Genomic DNA, 19,026 nt, shown 5'->3' on the forward strand with positions numbered 1-19,026 from the left:
CATAATTTCACCGATCGAATTTAACGAGTGGGCCAGTCCGGACCATTCCTGTCCTCAAGGGAGACAGCACTGTCAGAATCTGTGGCTATTACAGAGTAACTATAATCATTTCTCCCTGCAGGACCAATGCCCACTACCAAAAGTCGACGACCTCTTTGCAACACCGACGGGAGGAAAGACGTTCACGAAGCTGGATTTGACTTCAGCCTACATGACGCAGGAACTGGAGGAATCATCGAAGGGCCTCACCTGCAGCAACACACACAAAGGTCTTTTCATTTATAACAGATGCCCATTTGGAATTCGATCAGCGGCGGCGATATTCCAGAGAAACATGGAAAGCTTACTGAAGTCGGTCCCACGCACCGTGGTCTTCTAGGACGATATCTTGGTCACAAGTTGGTACACAGTCGAGCATCTGCAGAACCTGGAGGAGGTCCTTAGTCAACTCAACCGCGTGGGGCTCAGGTTAAAATGCTCGAAATGCATTTTCCTGGCGCCTGAAGTGGAGTTCTTGGGGAGGAGGATCGTGGCGGATGGCATTAGGCCCACCGATTCGAAGACAGAGGCAATCGAGAATGCACCGAGGCCATAGAACGTGATGGAGCTGCGGTCGTTTCTAGGACTCCTGAATTACTTTGGTAACTTCTTACCGGGTCTCAGCACACTGTTAGAACCACTGCACGTCTTACTGCATAAAGGGGATGAATGGGCATGGGGCAAAAGCCAAGAAAATGCCTTTGTAAAAGCTAGAAAATTGTTATGCTCAAAGAAATTGTTGATGTTGCATGATCCATGTAAGCGTTTGGTACTAGCATGTGATGCGTCGTCATATGGCGTCGGGTGTGTATTGCAACAAGCTCATGATTTCGGGAAACTGCAACCGGTTGTTCATGTATCCAGGAGTCTGTCTAAGGCTGAGAGAGCCTACAGCATGATAGAAAAAGAAGCGTTAGCGTGTGTCTATGGGGTAAAGAAAATGCATCAATATCTGTTTGGGCTAAAATTCAAATTGGAAACTGACCATAAGCCACTTATATCCCCGTTTTCCAAGAGTAAGGGGATAAATACTAATGCATCGGCCTGCATCCAGAGATGGGCTCTCACGTTATCCGCATACAACTACGTCATCCGCCACAGGCCAGGCACAGAAAACTCCACGATGCTCTCAGTAGGCTGCCATTGCCCACCACGGGAGTGGAAATGGCGCAGCCCACAGATCTAGCCATGGTTATGGAAGCATTTGAGAGTGAGCAATCACCTGTCACTGCCCGGCACATCAAAACCTGGACAAGCCAGGACCCCTTATTGTCCCTAGTCAAAAACTGTGTGCTTCACGGGAGCTGGTCCAGTGTCCCAGTGGAAATGCAGGAAGAGATAAAGCCGTTCCAGTGGCGCAAAGATGAAATACAGGCAGACTGCCTTCTGTGGGGAAATCGTGTAGTGGTTCCCAAGAAGGGCAGAGACACCTTCATCAGTGACCTCCACAGTACCCACCCAGGCATCGTATTGATGAAAGCGATAGCCAGATCCCACGTGTGGTGGCCCGGTATCGATGCGGACTTAAGAGTCCTGCGTGCACAGATGTAATACATGCTCACAGTTAAGCAATGCACCCAGGGAGGCGCCGCTAAGTTTATGGTCTTGGCCCTCAAAACCGTGGTCTAGGGTACATGTCGACTTTGCAGGCCCGTTCTTGGGTAAAATGTTCCTTGTGGTTGTAGATGCATACTCCAAATTGATTGAATGTGATATAATGTCAGCTAGCACGTCCGCTGCCACTACCGAAAGCCTGCGGGCCATGTTTGCTACACACGTCCTGGTGAGCAACAACGGGCCATGTTTTACCAGTGCCGAGTTCAAAGAATTCATGACCCGCAATGGGACCAAACATGTCACATCTGCCCCGTTTAAACCAGCGTCCAATGGTCAGGCAGAGAGAGCAGTGCAAACCAACAAGCAGGGCTTGAAGAGGGTAACGGAAGGCTTACTGCAGACTCGCCTATCCCGAGTCCTGCTTAGCTACCGCACGAGACCCCATTCACTTACGGGGATCCCACCTGCTGAACTGCTCATGAAAAGAGCACTTAAGACAAGACTCTCGTTAGTTCACCCTGATCTACATGAACAGGTAGAGAGCAGGTGGCTTCAACAAAGTACATACCATGATAGCGCAAATGTGTCACGCGAGATTGAAGTCAATGATCCTGTATTTGTATTGAATTATGGACAAGGTCCTAAATGGCTTCCTGGCACTGTTGTGGCCAAAGAGGGGAGCAGGGTGTTTCGGGTCAAACTTTCAAATGTATTCATTCACCGGAAACACTTGGACCAAATCAAACTCAGATTCACGGACTATCCTGAGCAACCCACCTTGGACGCTACCTTCTTTGACCCCCCAACATACACACCAGTGGCAACCGGCACCACGGTTGGCCACGAAGCAGAACCCATCATCCATAGCAGTCCAGCAGGACCCACAACACCAGGCAGCCCAGCAAGGCCAGCTGCACAGCAGCCCAGTGAGGGCCCAACAATTGACTCACCAACACCAGCTTTCACACCGGGACAATCAACCAGGGCAAGAAGGGCCACAGATCGACTCACATTGTAAATAGTTACACTACTGACTTTTGGCGGAGGGCGGGGGGATGGGGGGGGGGGGAAGTGTTGTTATATATGTAAACTTGTATATACTCTGTACAGCCACCAGAGGGCTCATCCACTGGAGTCCTAAGGGATCCCATAATCCCTTGGGAGCACAGGTATTTAAAGAGGCCTTACAGGTTGGAGAGGCACTCTGGAGACATGCAATAAAAGACTACGGTCACACTTTACTTTGAGCTCACAGGGTTCAGTATGACCCTTTCTCCATACATAACAAAAACCTTATCCAAAACTGAAATAACTGCACTTCATTACACAAACAACAAGAACACATTAAAAAACCCAGGTGTGAGTATCAGGCTGTTATATAGCAAGGAATAATGGAAATCATGAAATGAGTTACAGTTTGTATGTACAATATAATGTAAACTACGTTCTGATGGTTGTAATGTAGAATAATGAGTGAATTAGAGACTGGAATCCAATCAAAGTTCAATTTGCGTCTCGAGAGTAGAAGCTACCCAGGAATGAACTACAGGCTGGTGAGAGGTTTGGATCATTCATTTATAAATAATGAATGTCTGGGTGAAGCTGTAGCTCTATCAGAAGTGGACGTGTTGCAGGGACAGAAAGCCAGAGGATCTTTCGGTGACTTCATGTTCGGAGATAACTTGTTTCTTTAGCCTGTAACTGGGATTATTTCAATAACAAGGTGCTACTTTGGCTAACACTTATCTAACAACAACTACTAGCATCTTGAACATAATAAAATATCCAAGGCGCTTTACAGGAACGTTATCAAGAGCTATGGAAGGAGATATTAGGACAGTTTGGTCAAAGTTTGGTCAAAGAGGTAGGTTTTAAAGGAGCATCCTAAAGGAGGAGAGAGAAGCGGAGAAGTTTAGGGAGGGAATTCCAGAGCTTAGGGTCTAGGCAGCTGGAGGCAATAATTACAGATCCCACTGCTTAGTCCTCGGGTATAATTTTCCTTTATCACTGCATTGTGAACACTGCATCTTTATTCAGCCACAAACACATACATACTAAATCAATAATCTCTAGTATCTGAAGACTCAAACTTGCACAAATATCATAAATGAGGAAGAGACTGGATTTACCTAAGTCCAATGATCTGTCCCATCACTAACCCGGCTGCAGTGAATGGAGCAGCTGACAGGGCTGCCATGCCGCGGATCTGCTTTGGTGCACTCTCGCCGAGATACATGGGGCTAACGTTCATCCCCACACCTCAAGAGGAAAAAGAAAAGGGAAGTTGCGTGAACCACGGTTACAGAGCCAGACAGTCTTGTCATTTTTGTTCCTAGTTCTCATTGAATACTTACAACATTGCACTGATTAATCCAGTCTATAAACCTGCTCGACCCTGCAGCGGTTCACTGCTTGCATTTCGGCTCGTGTTAAGTAACTGCACCGATTCTTTTTGCTCCTTCCCGAGTTTCCCCCCAACTCTCCTGAAGTTACTGGCTTGTGAGAGAGTACGCTTCTACGTGTTGCTTATGCCTCATGTATGAGCCTGAACAGCGAGTGTGGACAGGCTATGTAACTGTGGGAGGGGAAGGGGATCACAGCTTCACCCAACGCTATTCTCAGCTGAAGTCCAGACAAGTGACATTTTCCAACAGGGTCAGAGGGCAGCGATCAGGAGTGCAAACCCCAATTGATTTTGCCCCCTCCTATCCAGAGGCCAACTGCCCTGGCTGACTAAAACCGCAAACCTGACATGTGCCAAATTCAAACATTTGAATGCACTGGCTGAAAATATATTGCGTGCAATAGTTTTGTTGCTTCCAGCTTTGAAAAGACAAGATCATCAAAGCAACACATCGTCTCACATCTGACCAGCAGAGGGCAATGTCTCACTGCTGCGGAGAGGACTGACTAACAGCCATTATATGAAGATATTCTCAATCAAGTTCGAGTGCTGAACTTTCAATCTGCCGGAGCAGTATTTCCAAACAGTCTGATCCAATAAAATAAATGATGCTTGGTTAAGTGACCCCAAAACTTCAATACTGAACTTAAGAGTTAAACGACTTTGGAGATAACAATGCCCTTGGAGCAACTCCGATCGCCATCTTATTCCCAGGGCTATCCCAGCTCATCGACAGCAGTGTGGTTCCATTGTGTGAATGCAATCTTAAATGTGTTAGTAAAAAGGTACCTGAGTTTATTCCCGAACAGAATCTCCCGATTAAAATCATCTCAAAGGATTTAGCTGTTTTGCTCAGCCCCATTAGCAAAGCACCAACCAGTATGAAAACGTTGTTTAGCAATAACGAATTTCTCCTGAGGAAGAAAAGTAATGAAAGTTAGTCAGTAAAATGTGATGAAAGCGCCTATGCCATGTCATGGTAATCGCATCGGCAGCAAGTTCCACGCAGAGCAACTTAGCATCACACTAGAACTTTTAATTTCCATTCAATGGAATTCAACTCTTCAGAAGGACATTTGGGACCATCCCTGATGGCCTTGTGGCAAATGCTTTAGCAGTGTGGTATTGAGGAAGATCCCACGATCAACCTGCATTCTGTCATCATCATCATTGGCAGTCCCTCGAATCAAGGATGACTCACTTCCACGCCAAAAAAAGGACGAGTTCACAGGTGTTTCAATGAAGGACCCGACCAACATCCTGAAGGGTGGAAGATGCCTGTGCGTGGATTGTTTTAACGTGTGGTGGCCGTTGCACACCAGCCACCACACGGGCTTGACAGAGCTAGGCCATGGTCCAGTGGCAAGGATTACCCAAGACGACTGGAGACCAGCTCTGTTGCACGGCCATAAAAGGAGCGGCGAGCGGCCCTGGGAGCAACGTGGAGGCCACTACAAGGTTCAGCAGAGCTGGTGCAGGAGGGCGATGGCTGTGAAGAGTGACATCATCAAGGTCCAGGTCGGCGATTGGAGCGTGGGCAGATACAGCAGGAGCGGCAAGGTTGGGGCGAAGGAGCTGTGAGAGATTGCAGAGGGATGTGATCGGGGCCCAGGCGTGGCGCAAGTCCGGGGCCAGGGGCCCATGGGCAGCACGAGCCAGCCCACACTGCGATACGTGCAGTCTGTGCTGATCTTGTGACTGCATATTCATCTCTAGTCACAAGGATGTGGGAGTGCTGCACTGTGGGAGGTGCCGTCTTTTGGATGAGACGTTAAACCAAGGCACAGAATGCCCTCTCAGGTGGACATAAAATTTCCCATGGCACTATTCGAAGAAGAGCAGGGGAGTTCTCCCCGGTATCCTGGCCAATATTCAATAATAAACTTTGTTTGCTTTGCTGTTGGCGGTAAATTTCACTGGTCGCAGTAAGACCTGCCGGCCGTAAGTCACATCCCACCTTCAACTCATTGGCTGATTCAGTGGTATCAATAGACACTCCAAATATTGATCCCTCAATCAGCACATTAAAAACAAATGATCTGATTATCACATTGTTGTTTGTGGGACCTTTCTGTGTGCAAATTGGCTGCTGTGTTTCCTACATTACAACAGTGACTACACTTCAAAAGTACTTCATTGGCTGTAAAGCACTTTGGGGTGTCCTGAGGACGGGAAAGGTGCTATATAAATGCAAGTCTTTCCTTTTTGACATAGCCGCTGGGCTAGGGAGATGAAAAATCAGCCAGTGTTCCCAATACTGATTGTTATCCAATGACTCCCTGTGATATCTGTGATGCTCTCTACAATCAAACTGCCTGCTGATACAGTGTCTAGGCTCAAAGTGAAAAATGGTCACTTCGGTGGGGTGGAATGGTATCTTTTGATGTTGTACGCTACTGGGACTTACAGGTTTCTCCATTTAAAATATGGGGATTAGAAGGAGGTTATTCCCTTGGATCAGCTCACACTTGCCCCCAGATACCTTCAGCTGACCCTTATCCAGAACAAGGGAGAAGAGAAGAAAGAGGAATATTGTCATCCTACTTTCTAAGGACAGTACAATCTATTCCCTCCTCTTTGTCCAGGATTCTTGGACAACAGCTGGCTGTGAGAGAGCAAGAACAACTAAAAGAAAGCATACAGAAAAAAACCTGGAGAAGGAGGAAAATAAGAGTTTTTCTCCATTGACAAACTGGAATTTCTCCGAACCTTTACTGACTGTGAGTAAACTATTGCCTGGGTACAAGGTAGTCACGGGACTGCAATCCTACACAAGGGTTTGAATAACATCAGAGACCGGGGGAGAAAAGGCGAGAATGATTTACACACATTATCAGCGCAGTAAGATTGCCGTTCTGCCTTTGAACCATCACCAAGTAATTATGTTTCAAAACAATTTGTAGCTGTAGTCTGATTCGCCAATGTTCAGAACTGCCTTGATCCTTCTGAAATGATATGTAAATACATAGAAGTTATAACACTCACACTTGCATCCAGATAAGTTCTGTAGGTCAAAGAGATGGAGAAGAAAGGAGTCATCATCACCGTATCTTTCCAGGGACAGTGAGATCTACTCTCTCCCTCTTATCCAAGTAGCATTCTTAGGAAGCAGCTGTCTGTGGGACAGGATATAGGCCATTCAGCCCAAACTCTATGGGGGTCATTTTAACCCCCACAAATGGCTGGGATTGGATCGGGTGGAATGTTAAAATGTAAAAAATCTCAAACTTGAACCCATCCTGCCCCGAACCCACCCAGTTCCGGTTTTAGCAGAGGCGGTAGTCGAACCCGCTGAGGATCGGTTCACGGACAGAAAACAGAGAGTAGGAAGAAACAGGTAATCTTCGGGTTGGCAGGCTGTATCTGGGGTAGCGCAAAGATCCATGCTTAGGCCTCAGCTGTTTACAATCTATATCAATGACTTAGATGACGGGACCGAATGTAACGTATCTAAGTTTGCTGACGATACAACGTTTGGTGGGAAAGTCAGCTGTGAGGAGGACGCAAAGAATATAGACAGGGCGGGAACGTGGCAGACGGAATATAATGTGGAGAAATGTAAAGTTATCCGCTTTGGTAGGAAAAATAAAAAAGCAGAATATTTTTTAAAAGGTGAGAGACAGGGAAATGTTGGTGTTCAGAGGGATCTGGAGGGTCCTAATACACCAATCCCAGAAAATTAACATGCAGCTACATCAGGAAAGTAAATGATATGTTGGCCTTTATTGCAAAGTGATTGGAATATAAGAGTAAAGAAGTATTATTGCAATTATACCGGACTTTAGTGAGACCACACCTGGAGTACGGAGTACAGCTTTGGTCTCCTTAACTAAGGAAGGATATACTTGCCTTAGAGGAAGTGCAACGTAAGTTCACCAGACTGATTCCTGGGATAAGGAGAATGTCCTATGAGGAGAGATTGAGTAGACTAGGTCTATATTCCCTAGAGTTTTGAAGAATGAGAGGTGATCTAATGAAAAGATAAAATACTTATAGGGCTTGACAGGATAGATGCAGGGAGGATGTTTCCTCTGGCTGGGATGTCTAGAACCAGGGGTCACAGTCTCAGAATAAGGGGTCGGCCATTTAGGACTGAGATGAGGAGAAATATTTTCACTCAAAAGGGTTGTGGATCTTTGGAATTCACTATCCGAGAGGGCTGTGGATGCTCAGTCATTGAGTATATTCAAGACAGAGATCAGCAGATTTTTGGATATTAAGGAAATCAAGGGATATGGGAATAGTGCAGGAAGATGAAGTTGAGGTAGAAGATCAGCCATGATCTTGTTGAATGGTGGAGCAGGCTCAAGGGGCCGAATGGTGTACTCCTGCTCCTAGTTCTTATGTTATTAAAGGAAGGCGGGGATTGCTGAATAGAAGAGGAAACTGCTTTTTCAGCACTATTTGTGGGCCAGGAAAAACAGGAATGCTTCTCCCACTGACCCCAAGCAAATCTGTTTCCCGCTCCATGTGATCAAACACCCCTGTGATCAGAACCTCTCCCGTGATCACCGACCCCACACACCCACAATCGGAACCCCTCCCGTGATCACTGACCCCACACACCCACAATCAGAACCCCTCCCGTGATCACTGACCCCACACACCCACAATCGGAACCCCTCCCGTGATCACTGACCCCACACACCCACAATCGGAACCCCTCCCGTGATCACTGACCCCACACACCCACAATCAGAACCCTTCCCGTGATCACCGACCCCACACACCCACAATCTGAACCCCTCCCGTGATCACCGACCCCACACACCCACAATCAGAACCCCTCCCGTGATCACTGACCCCACACACCCACAATCAGAACCACTCCCGTGATCACTGACCCCACACACCCACAATCGGAACCCCTCCCGTGATCACTGACCCCACACACCCACAATCAGAACCCCTCCCGTGATCACTGACCCCACACACCCACAATCAGAACCTCTCCAGTGATCACCGACCCCACACACCCACAATCAGAACCTCTCCCGTGATCACTGACCCCACACACCCACAATCGGAACCTCTCCCGTGATCACCGACCCCACACACCCACAATCAGAACCCCTCCCGTGATCACTGACCCCACACACCCACAATCAGAACCCCTCCCGTGATCACTGACCCCACACACCCACAATCAGAACCTCTCCAGTGATCACCGACCCCACACACCCACAATCAGAACCTCTCCCGTGATCACTGACCCCACACACCCACAATCGGAACACCTCCCGTGATCACTGACCCCACACACCCACAATCAGAACCTCTCCCGTGATCACTGACCCCACACACCCACAATCAGAACCTCTCCCGTGATCACTGACCCCACACACCCACAATCAGAACCTCTCCCGTGATCACTGACCCCACACACGCACAATCGGAACCCCTCCCGTGATCACTGACCCTACACACCCACAATCGGAACCCCTCCCGTGATCACCGACCCCACACACCCACAATCAGAATCCCTCCCGTGATCACTGACCCCACACACCCACAATCGGAACCCCTCCCGTGATCACTGACCCCACACACCCACAATCGGAACCCCTCCCGTGATCACTGACCCCACACACCCACAATCGGAACCCCTCCCGTGATCACTGACGCCACACACCCACAATCTGAACCCCTCCCGCGATCACTGACCCCACACACCCACAATCAGAACCCCTCCCGTGATCACTGACACCACACACCCACAATCAGAACCTCTCCCGTGATCACTGACCCCACACACCCACAATCAGAACCCCTCCCGTGATCACTGACCCCACACACCCACAATCAGAACCTCTCCCGTGATCACTGACACCACACACCCACAATCAGAACTCCTCCCGCGATCACTGACCCCACACACCCACAATCAGAACCCCTCCCGTGATCACTGACCCCACACACCCACAATCAGAACCCCTCCCGTGATCACTGACACCACACACCCACAATCAGAACTCCTCCCGCGATCACTGACCCCACACACCCACAATCAGAACCTCTCCCGTGATCACTGACCCCACACACCCACAATCAGAACCCCTCCAGTGATCACTGACCCCACACACCCACAATCGGAACCCCTCCCGTGATCACTGACCCCACACACCCACAATCGGAACCCCTCCCGTGATCACTGACCCCACACACCCACAATCAGAACCCCTCCCTTGATCACTGACCCCACACACCCACAATCGGAACCCCTCCCGTGATCACCGACCCCACACACCCACAATCAGAACCCCTCCCGTGATCACTGACCACACACACCCACAATCGGAACCTCTCCCGTGATCACTGACCCAACACACCCACAATCAGAACCTCTCCCGTGATCACTGACCCAACACACCCACAATCGGAACCTCTCCCGTGATCACTGAGCCAACACACCCACAATCGGAACCCCTCCCGTGATCACTGACCCCACACACCCACAATCAGAACCCCTCCCGTGATCACTGACCCCACACACCCACAATCAGAACCCCTCCCGCGATCACCGACCCCACACACCCACAATCAGAACCTCTCCCGCGATCACTGACCCCACACACCCACAATCAGAACCACTCCCGTGATCAATGACCCCACACACCCACAATCAGAACCCCTCCCGTGATCACTGACCCCACACACCCACAATCGGAACCCCTCCCGTGATCACTGACCACACACACCCACAATCAGAACCCCTCCCGTGATCACTGACCCCACACACCCACATAGGAACCCCTCCCGCGATCACCGACCCCACACACCCACAATCAGAACCTCTCCCGTGATCACTGACCCCACACACCCACAATCAGAACCCCTCCCGTGATCACTGACCCCACACACCCACAATCAGAACCCTTCCCGTGATCACTGACCCCACACACCCACAATCAGAACCTCTCCCGTGATCACTGACACCACACACCCACAATCAGAACCCCTCCCGTGATCACTGACCCCACACACCCACAATCAGAACCCCTCCCGTGATCACTGACCCCACACACCCACAATCAGAACCCCTCCCGTGATCACTGACCCCACACACCCACAATCAGAACCTCTCCCGTGATCACCGACCCCACACACCCACAATCAGAACCCCTCCCGCGATCACTGACCCCACACACCCACAATCGGAACCCCTCCCGTGATCACCGACCCCACACACCCACAATCAGAACCTCTCCCGTGATCACTGACCCCACACACCCACAATCGGAACACCTCCCGTGATCACTGACCCCACATACCCACAATCGGAACCCCTCCCGTGATCACCGACCCCACACACCCACAATCAGAACCCCTCCCGTGATCACCGACCCCACACACCCACAATCAGAACCCCTCCCGTGATCACCGACCCCACACACCCACAATCGGAACCTCTCCCGTGATCACCGACCCCACACACCCACAATCAGAACCCCTCCCGTGATCACTGACCCCACACACCCACAATCAGAACCTCTCCAGTGATCACCGACCCCACACACCCACAATCAGAACCCCTCCCGTGATCACTGACCCAACACACCCACAATCGGAACCCCTCCCGTGATCACTGACCCCACACACCCACAATCTGAACCCCTCCCGTGATCACTGACCCCACACACCCACAATCGGAACCCCTCCCGTGATCACCGACCCCACACACCCACAATCAGAACCTCTCCCGTGATCACTGACCCCACACACCCACAATCGGAACCCCTCCCGTGATCACCGACCCCACACACCCACAATCAGAACCCCTCCCGTGATCACTGACCCCTCACACCCACAATCAGAACCTCTCCCGTGATCACTGACACCACACACCCACAATCAGAACCCCTCCCGTGATCACTGACCCCACACACCCACAATCAGAACCCCTCCCGTGATCACTGACCCCACACACCCACAATCAGAACCTCTCCCGTGATCACCGACCCCACACACCCACAATCAGAACCCCTCCCGTAATCACTGACCCCACACACCCACAATCAGAACCCCTCCCGTGATCACTGACCCCACACACCCACAATCAGAACCTCTCCCGTGATCACTGACCCCACACACCCACAATCAGAACCTCTCCCGTGATCACTGACACCACACACCCACAATCGGAACCTCTCCCGTGATCACTGACCCCACACACCCACAATCGGAACCCCTCCCGTGATCACTGACCCCACACACCCACAATCAGAACCTCTCCCGTGATCACCGACCCCACACACCCACAATCAGAACCTCTCCCGTGATCACTGACCCCACACACCCACAATCAGAACCTCTCCCGTGATCACTGACCCCACACACCCACAATCGGAACCCCTCCCGTGATCACTGACCCCACACACCCACAATCGGAACCTCTCCCGTGATCACCGACCCCACACACCCACAATCAGAACCTCTCCCGTGATCACCGACCCCACACACCCACAATCAGAACCCCTCCCGTGATCACTGACCCCACACACCCACAATCAGAACCTCTCCCGTGATCACCGACCCCACACACCCACAATCAGAACCTCTCCCGTGATCACCGACCCCACACACCCACAATCAGAACCCCTCCCGTGATCACTGACCCCACACACCCACAATCAGAACCTCTCCCGTGATCACCGACCCCACACACCCACAATCAGAACCTCTCCCGTGATCACCGACCCCACACACCCACAATCAGAACCCCTCCCGTGATCACTGACCCCACACACCCACAATCAGAACTCCTCCCGTGATCACTGACCCCACACACCCACAATCAGAACCCCTCCCGTGATCACTGACCCCACACACCCACAATCAGAACCCCTCCCGTGATCACTGACCCCACACACCCACAATCAGAACCTCTCCCGTGATCACCGACCCCACACACCCACAATCAGAACTCCTCCCGTGATCACTGACCCCCCACACCCACAATCAGAACCCCTCCCGTGATCACTGACCCCACACACCCACAATCAGAACCCCTCCCGTGATCACTGACCCCACACACCCACAATCAGAACCTCTCCCGTGATCACTGACCCCACACACCCACAATCGGAACCTCTCCCGTGATCACCGACCCCACACACCCACAATCAGAACCCCTCCCGTGATCACTGACCCCACACACCCACAATCAGAACCCCTCCCGTGATCACTGACCCCACACACCCACAATCAGAACCTCTCCAGTGATCACCGACCCCACACACCCACAATCAGAACCTCTCCCGTGATCACTGACCCCACACACCCACAATCGGAACACCTCCCGTGATCACTGACCCCACACACCCACAATCAGAACCTCTCCCGTGATCACTGACCCCACACACCCACAATCAGAACCTCTCCCGTGATCACTGACCCCACACACCCACAATCAGAACCTCTCCCGTGATCACTGACCCCACACACGCACAATCGGAACCCCTCCCGTGATCACTGACTCTACACACCCACAATCGGAACCCCTCCCGTGATCACCGACCCCACACACCCACAATCAGAATCCCTCCCGTGATCACTGACCCCACACACCCACAATCGGAACCCCTCCCGTGATCACTGACCCCACACACCCACAATCGGAACCCCTCCCGTGATCACTGACCCCACACACCCACAATCGGAACCCCTCCCGTGATCACTGACGCCACACACCCACAATCTGAACCCCTCCCGCGATCACTGACCCCACACACCCACAATCAGAACCCCTCCCGTGATCACTGACACCACACACCCACAATCAGAACCTCTCCCGTGATCACTGACCCCACACACCCACAATCAGAACCCCTCCCGTGATCACTGACCCCACACACCCACAATCAGAACCTCTCCCGTGATCACTGACACCACACACCCACAATCAGAACTCCTCCCGCGATCACTGACCCCACACACCCACAATCAGAACCCCTCCCGTGATCACTGACCCCACACACCCACAATCAGAACCCCTCCCGTGATCACTGACACCACACACCCACAATCAGAACTCCTCCCGCGATCACTGACCCCACACACCCACAATCAGAACCTCTCCCGTGATCACTGACCCCACACACCCACAATCAGAACCCCTCCAGTGATCACTGACCCCACACACCCACAATCGGAACCCCTCCCGTGATCACTGACCCCACACACCCACAATCGGAACCCCTCCCGTGATCACTGACCCCACACACCCACAATCAGAACCCCTCCCTTGATCACTGACCCCACACACCCACAATCGGAACCCCTCCCGTGATCACCGACCCCACACACCCACAATCAGAACCCCTCCCGTGATCACTGACCACACACACCCACAATCGGAACCTCTCCCGTGATCACTGACCCAACACACCCACAATCAGAACCTCTCCCGTGATCACTGACCCAACACACCCACAATCGGAACCTCTCCCGTGATCACTGAGCCAACACACCCACAATCGGAACCCCTCCCGTGATCACTGACCCCACACACCCACAATCAGAACCCCTCCCGTGATCACTGACCCCACACACCCACAATCAGAACCCCTCCCGCGATCACCGACCCCACACACCCACAATCAGAACCTCTCCCGCGATCACTGACCCCACACACCCACAATCAGAACCACTCCCATGATCAATGACCCCACACACCCACAATCAGAACCCCTCCCGTGATCACTGACCCCACACACCCACAATCGGAACCCCTCCCGTGATCACTGACCACACACACCCACAATCAGAACCCCTCCCGTGATCACTGACCCCACACACCCACATAGGAACCCCTCCCGCGATCACCGACCCCACACACCCACAATCAGAACCTCTCCCGTGATCACTGACCCCACACACCCACAATCAGAACCCCTCCCGTGATCACTGACCCCACACACCCACAATCAGAACCCTTCCCGTGATCACTGACCCCACACACCCACAATCAGAACCTCTCCCGTGATCACTGACACCACACACCCACAATCAGAACCCCTCCCGTGATCACTGACCCCACACACCCACAATCAGAACCCCTCCCGTGATCACTGACCCCACACACCCACAATCAGAACCCCTCCCGTGATCACTGACCCCACACACCCACAATCAGAACCTCTCCCGTGATCACCGACCCCACACACCCACAATCAGAACCCCTCCCGCGATCACTGACCCCACACACCCACAATCGGAACCCCTCCCGTGATCACCGACCCCACACACCCACAATCAGAACCTCTCCCGTGATCACTGACCCCACACACCCACAATCGGAACACCTCCCGTGATCACTGACCCCACATACCCACAATCGGAACCCCTCCCGTGATCACCGACCCCACACACCCACAATCAGAACCCCTCCCGTGATCACCGACCCCACACACCCACAATCAGAACCCCTCCCGTGATCACCGACCCCACACACCCACAATCGGAACCTCTCCCGTGATCACCGACCCCACACACCCACAATCAGAACCCCTCCCGTGATCACTGACCCCACACACCCACAATCAGAACCTCTCCAGTGATCACCGACCCCACACACCCACAATCAGAACCCCTCCCGTGATCACTGACCCAACACACCCACAATCGGAACCCCTCCCGTGATCACTGACCCCACACACCCACAATCTGAACCCCTCCCGTGATCACTGACCCCACACACCCACAATCGGAACCCCTCCCGTGATCACCGACCCCACACACCCACAATCAGAACCTCTCCCGTGATCACTGACCCCACACACCCACAATCGGAACCCCTCCCGTGATCACCGACCCCACACACCCACAATCAGAACCCCTCCCGTGATCACTGACCCCTCACACCCACAATCAGAACCCCTCCCGTGATCACTGACACCACACACCCACAATCAGAACCCCTCCCGTGATCACTGACCCCACACACCCACAATCAGAACCCCTCCCGTGATCACTGACCCCACACACCCACAATCAGAACCTCTCCCGTGATCACCGACCCCACACACCCACAATCAGAACCCCTCCCGTAATCACTGACCCCACACACCCACAATCAGAACCCCTCCCGTGATCACTGACCCCACACACCCACAATCAGAACCTCTCCCGTGATCACTGACCCCACACACCCACAATCAGAACCTCTCCCGTGATCACTGACACCACACACCCACAATCGGAACCTCTCCCGTGATCACTGACCCCACACACCCACAATCGGAACCCCTCCCGTGATCACTGACCCCACACACCCACAATCAGAACCTCTCCCGTGATCACCGACCCCACACACCCACAATCAGAACCTCTCCCGTGATCACTGACCCCACACACCCACAATCAGAACCTCTCCCGTGATCACTGACCCCACACACCCACAATCGGAACCCCTCCCGTGATCACTGACCCCACACACCCACAATCGGAACCTCTCCCGTGATCACCGACCCCACACACCCACAATCAGAACCTCTCCCGTGATCACCGACCCCACACACCCACAATCAGAACCCCTCCCGTGATCACTGACCCCACACACCCACAATCAGAACCTCTCCCGTGATCACCGACCCCACACACCCACAATCAGAACCTCTCCCGTGATCACCGACCCCACACACCCACAATCAGAACCCCTCCCGTGATCACTGACCCCACACACCCACAATCAGAACCTCTCCCGTGATCACCGACCCCACACACCCACAATCAGAACCTCTCCCGTGATCACCAACCCCACACACCCACAATCAGAACCCCTCCCGTGATCACTGACCCCACACACCCACAATCAGAACTCCTCCCGTGATCACTGACCCCACACACCCACAATCAGAACCCCTCCCGTGATCACTGACCCCACACACCCACAATCAGAACCCCTCCCGTGATCACTGACCCCACACACCCACAATCAGAACCTCTCCCGTGATCACCGACCCCACACACCCACAATCAGAACTCCTCCCGTGATCACTGACCCCCCACACCCACAATCAGAACCCCTCCCGTGATCACTGACCCCACACACCCACAATCAGAACCCCTCCCGTGATCACTGACCCCACACACCCACAATCAGAACCTCTCCCGTGATCACCGACCCCACACACCCACAATCAGAACCCCTCCCGTGATCACTGACCCCACACACCCACAATCAGAACCTCTCCCGTGATCACCGACCTCACACACCCACAATCGGAACCCCTCCCGTGATCACTGACCCCACACACCCACAATCAGAACCTCTCCCGTGATCACTGACCCCACACACCCACAATCAGAACCCCTCCAGTGATCACCGACCCCACACACCCACAATCAGAACCTCTCCCGTGATCACTGACCCCACACACCCACAATCTACCTGCTGCAACCTCTTCTGGAGTATACCCCGCCCTCAAGGGAACCAAGCCTGTCAATCAGGCTGGCTTCCAGGCGGGGAACCTGTTGGGGGGAAAAAAACTCGCACTCTGAAGTTAAAATCCACGGCATTCAGGTAAACCCGGACTTCCGAGCCCCGAACAGAACTCCCCCCCCCCCCGGCCCCCCACACCCGCTTGGCAAACCCACCGCAGTAAATATCGGGGCCCATGTCAATACTTACCCTCCACACAACCAAATAGTTCTCTCCCTACATCTTTTAATCCCATTTTCTTTGATCCACATACCCAATCTAATCTTGAATTTTGACATAGTTTGTGCCTGAATTACTGACCTTGGGAGTGAATTCCACCGCATCACAGCTCTGCAAAGAAATTCCTCCTACCCCTGCTCTAAATCTCTTGCATTTAATCTTCTCATTTTTAACCCCTCAACTCTCTGTACTTGTAAGCTCACAAGACACTACTCGAGACTCCCCACCACTCAGGAACCTAGCAAGAGTAGCGAGAGCCTTTTGCACCGACTGGATTTAAATGGAGAGAGTCAGGACGAAACTCGGATCAGTCTTGTCACTGTACTTAGTAAGATATTGGTACCAAAACACTAGTGCTGAACTTTTAATAAAAACAGAATATGCTGCAAACACTCATTAAATAAGACAAGCCTCCATGGAGTGAACAAACAGGGTAAGGTTTCAAATTTGTACCCTTCTTCCAAACTGAAAGATGTTAAAGATGAACAGCATTTGAAAAGGAATGGAACAAGGGTAAGGAGGAAGGAAAAAAAGACACAACCAGGAAAAGAAATAGAATGACATGTAAGATGCTTAAAAGGAAAGCAGAAGATTGTTAAATAAACATGACATAATAGGAAGCATTATGAGAGCAATGAAATAAAACAATATACAAGACACAGAAGGGTAAAAATTCACCTCCATCCGAAACGGGGCACACCTTCAGTTTTTTTACATTTTTTTCCGCCGCGTGGGTTGCGGCTGAGGGACGGAAGTTCCCTTGTAGCGGGTCGCCTATCCCGGTCACACATCAGCGCGTCGCTAATGACGTCAGCATCTCTCCCCCTCAGTTAAAGGGGAGGGACACTGCGAGCTCTGCATATTTTTGAGTTCGGTTCACGGGGCCATTGGGGAAGATTTCGGCCGGGCCAGTGGCCTGGCACAAGAGGGGCAAGGTTTCCACCACCTTTGATGCCCTAGTCCTTGTTAAAACAATTACTCTCTCTCATCCTGACCATTCCCTCTGATACAGCCCTGATCTTCGCTTCCTTAATTCCAAGGGACGCAGACTTGAACGGCTAAGACGGACAACTGGTTTAGCCAGTTACAGCCAGATCTGGTTGGACCACATAAAGCATTATCGGGTCCTACTCTTGTCTGCAAAAATTGCTCACTATTCCCAAATCATTCTGCGATGTAAAGATAAACCCTGGCTTCTATTCTCCACTGCTAACCGTCTTTTTAAATCCCTCTCCCCAGTCTCCACCCTCACCTCCGACAATAAGTGTGAGAAGCTCATGGACTTCTTCGTCTCTAAGATTGAGACCATCCGTTCGGCCACTTCTGCCTCTTCCCTTCCTTCTCCCAGCCCACCGAGCCAAACTTC

General features: G+C 52.1%; 1 protein-coding gene across 1 annotated transcript in view; it reads right to left on the reverse strand.

Moving 5' to 3' along the window:
* Positions 1–19,026, reverse strand: part of LOC139268861 (solute carrier family 2, facilitated glucose transporter member 11-like) — an 85,232-nt gene that overhangs the window by 32,745 nt on the left and 33,461 nt on the right. Inside the window, exons 4-5 of the mRNA XM_070887648.1 lie at positions 4,790–4,914; positions 3,726–3,855 (exon numbers count right to left, since the gene is read on the reverse strand). Of these exons, the coding sequence (XP_070743749.1) occupies positions 3,726–3,855; positions 4,790–4,914 (255 nt within the window). The remainder of the gene's footprint in view (positions 1–3,725; positions 3,856–4,789; positions 4,915–19,026) is intronic.

This window comes from Pristiophorus japonicus, chromosome 8 (genome assembly GCF_044704955.1).
Source record: "Pristiophorus japonicus isolate sPriJap1 chromosome 8, sPriJap1.hap1, whole genome shotgun sequence".
Classification (NCBI taxonomy): Eukaryota; Metazoa; Chordata; class Chondrichthyes; family Pristiophoridae; genus Pristiophorus; species Pristiophorus japonicus.